The sequence below is a fragment of the Echinops telfairi genome, unplaced genomic scaffold (assembly GCF_000313985.2).
Source record: "Echinops telfairi isolate 266 unplaced genomic scaffold, ASM31398v2 ScPeMD7_3509;HRSCAF=4178, whole genome shotgun sequence".
In the NCBI taxonomy this organism is placed as follows: Eukaryota; Metazoa; Chordata; class Mammalia; order Afrosoricida; family Tenrecidae; genus Echinops; species Echinops telfairi.
In genome coordinates this window covers 17,926,934-17,930,174 of record NW_022107407.1, presented here as the reverse complement: position 1 = coordinate 17,930,174, position 3,241 = coordinate 17,926,934, and the positions used below count along the sequence as shown (strand labels likewise).

Sequence of the window (3,241 nt, the reverse complement as noted above, 5' to 3'; positions counted from 1 at the left end):
GATCATGATAGTGGGGACTGGGAGGAAGCATTTAGGAGCTAGAGGAAAGTTGTATGTTCCATATTTGCCACGTTGCAACCTGATTAGCTCATCTCCTCCCCGTGACCCTTCTGTAAGGGGGTGTCCAGTTGCCTACAGATGGGCTTTGGGTCTCCACCCCGCACTCCCCCTCATTCACAGTGATATGATTTTGTGTTTACAGAACAGAATTACAAAATGTCATGAACTAGATTTTCTGGAGCCAGGGAAGGTAGATGAACCTCTGACACTATTGCTCTGAGATAACCTTTATACCTTAAACCAAAAATATCCCCAGAAGCCTTAGAACAATAGTATAGCTAAATTAGTAAACCAGGTCTGCTTTGAGCATCATGCTCTTTTTAAATCTGTATGTATGGATTTTAAATTGACAACATCAATTCAAAAGATTAGACAGGTGTTGTAGTGGGCAGGGGGTTTCTGGCATTGTGGAGGGACAATTCAGATGCAGAGGGTGAGAAGGGTTGCATGACTTGAAGCATGTAATCCATGTAACTGAAAAGTACATGGAGAACCAATCGAGTTAGTAGTAATATGCTTTGAAGATAATATGACGATATATTCTCCACCACAACATCAAAACTACAAAAAGAAAAAGAAGGAGAAAGGAGCTAGACTGTGCACAGCCAGTGTCTCTTTCTAAATGCATACATCTGATACAGGCATGCCCTTGTTCCTGGAGCAGAGAGTGACCCACAGAGAGAGGCTAATAGCTATGCCTTCATGGGCGGGAGAGTCTTTAGCAGTCCAGCCCCCCAACTCAATTACAAAGGTCATCTCTACAGGTAGTGCTTGATTGCATGCACTGTTACCTGCATCTCCTGTGATACACGTACTCTCTTTTTGGGAAACCATTGGGAGGATCTATCCTAACGACAGCACGTTAAATGGAGAAGTTCCAGTATTAAGTAAAATAGGCAACTGGGCCGAAAATGGAGGAGAAGGCAATAAAAACTGCTGACAGCTCAGTTTATAATTCTAAGCGCCCAACACTGATTCTTTCTTAGATGTTTTGGCCTATTAGTATTTAATAAGTTAAAACATTTGAAAATTCATTTTCTCTAAGAAGCAAAAAAAGTGAGGTTTAGAGACAAACCTGGGTTTTGAATGCTGGCTCCACTTAAGCCAGAATGAGCAATTGATTTCACCTCTTCCTATCTTTACTCTGAAGATTTCAACACCAACCCCGAAACCTGAGAGTTCAATGTATTGTGACCTGTCCAGTCTGGCTCCTGCCATGTAACAGGCCACCAATTTGTGATAGTTATCCCTTTGCTGCTGTTGAGAAGAACCTGCTTGCCCAGAGCACTATTGCATAGGGCAGGGATGGCGGTAGCAGCCTTAGGGGGAGGCCACTGTGTTGTGGTAGCTAGCACAAAGGCTGGGAAGACTGGACTTGATTCGCTCCTCATACTTAGGAACCAATGCCGGCATCCTTTTTCTCAACACAGGGTGGACGACAGTGAATGGGACTCTGACCGGACTCCAATCATCGGCTCCTGTGGCTCTGAGGAGCATTCAGTGATAATAGACCTCACAAGCAGCACTTGTCGGAGGGTAAGAAGGGAAGTAGAGTCAAGAGAGGGGCCTGTGCTGGGTTAAGGTTAAGGTTAAGACCGGGCTGGCTGGGTTAAGGTTAGGTGTCAAGGAGAGGGAAGATGCATGCCCACCCAGGAGCAGCTGATGGGTTGTTGACTGGAAGGCTCTGAAAGATTGGGGGAACCTTATAGAATCTGCCAGACTGCCTTTCTCCCAGGAGAACCTTGTAGAATCTGCCTTTCTCCCAGGAGACTCTTTTCTGCATTGGCTGGCTCATTGGTGCTTCAACACAAGACTGCCAGCAAAGGACCATACCCTTGGATGGTAAAACTCTGAGATTCCGATTTTTCTTGCAGGCCCGGAGGAGTGTCGGCTGGAGGAGAGTCCTGCGCGCTCTCTATCGTTCCCGGACGCGAGTGCCGCTGCTCGCAGCACTCTACTTCCTGATGGTGCACGTCCTCCTCATCCTGTGCATCACAGGCCATCTCTAATCTTAGTCTAGTGTCGCCTTCGAGCCCTCTCTCCTTAGACTTTGAAATTCCCTCACCCCTTACATCCAAACCCCTGATTCCAGTAAAACATTCTTCCCCACCTCTAGTCTTTCTCTTCAACTCTCCATGGGAAGTGCCTGTAAACCTGCAGGGACCAGCAAGCACGTTTAATTTTTTGTATAGCCCAGTGTCTGGACTCTGTTAGGGGGTGTCTTTCAGTCAGGATGGTTCCCACAAACCTAAGAATCTCCTATCATTTGAATTGATGCCCTTTGCCTCTGTTGGCCTCTGTTCTCCCCTTCTCTGGGGGGAAGGTGGTGCTGTCATCAAGTTCTGAGGCAGGAGCTCATCGCCATACGGGACATCTGACTCGCTCTCGTGCAGAATGGGGCAGGAGCTGAAGAACTCCCGACATGGAGTTGTCGGGCCCCAGGGGAGGGCAGCGTTTCCTTTCTTGGGTGCTTAGACATCCTTGGGATGAGAATTTGTGACACCGGGCTTTAAGGACAGGCCCTGTGGCCTGTGCCCCTGATCTTCTTTAACGTGTTAGTGAAAGGCCGGAAGAATTGCAATATGACTCAGATTCTTGCTATACGTATGAGATCTGGATATGCCGTGACTGTGTCCCCTGAGGCAGTGCCCAGAGCCAGGAGGAGCTACCTTAAGTGTGACTTTGACTACCAGCCAGGGAGTGTCTGACCTTGGCTCACACTGTACCTTCTGGCTTCTCGAAGTATTAAGCTAAACTACTTAGCTGTTGGTGAAAGTGATTCCAGAGTCTTGGCCCCATGTGCATATGCCTTCCGCCTGAGAACAGTTCGGAGACAAACAGAAGGAGGCTTTAGGGCAGATGAGATATTTAACTCTAGGCCTGCAAAAAATAGCCAGATTGAATTCCATTGGTGCCTATCCCTTGGCCCCATCCCCACAATCCTTTCGGTTGCATTTTTTTCTTAATGTGCACATGATGTGTGTCCTGCTCACCACCCAAAGACAAGACATGACTGATCAACCGTTTGACTCGGACCCTCTGTTTCCTGGTGACCAAGTTTTGGTCACAGCTTCCCAGGAATATTTCTGAACAACTGTAAAATAATAAAGTTATTTTCAGAAAGACGTGTTGTGGTGTATGCATGTGTACACGGTACTTACATGCATGCTGGGGGAGGGAG

The 3,241-nt window shown here is 47.2% G+C and overlaps 1 protein-coding gene across 1 annotated transcript in view; it reads left to right on the top strand.

Moving 5' to 3' along the window:
* The window catches only part of GOLGB1 (golgin B1), a 60,875-nt gene extending 57,690 nt beyond the window's left edge, over nucleotides 1-3,185 (top strand). Inside the window, exons 20-21 of the mRNA XM_045294229.1 lie at nucleotides 1,491-1,596; nucleotides 1,935-3,185. Coding sequence (XP_045150164.1) covers nucleotides 1,491-1,596; nucleotides 1,935-2,069 — 241 coding nt within the window. The 3' untranslated portion in view covers nucleotides 2,070-3,185. The remainder of the gene's footprint in view (nucleotides 1-1,490; nucleotides 1,597-1,934) is intronic.
* Nucleotides 3,186-3,241: the final 56 nt, after the last annotated feature.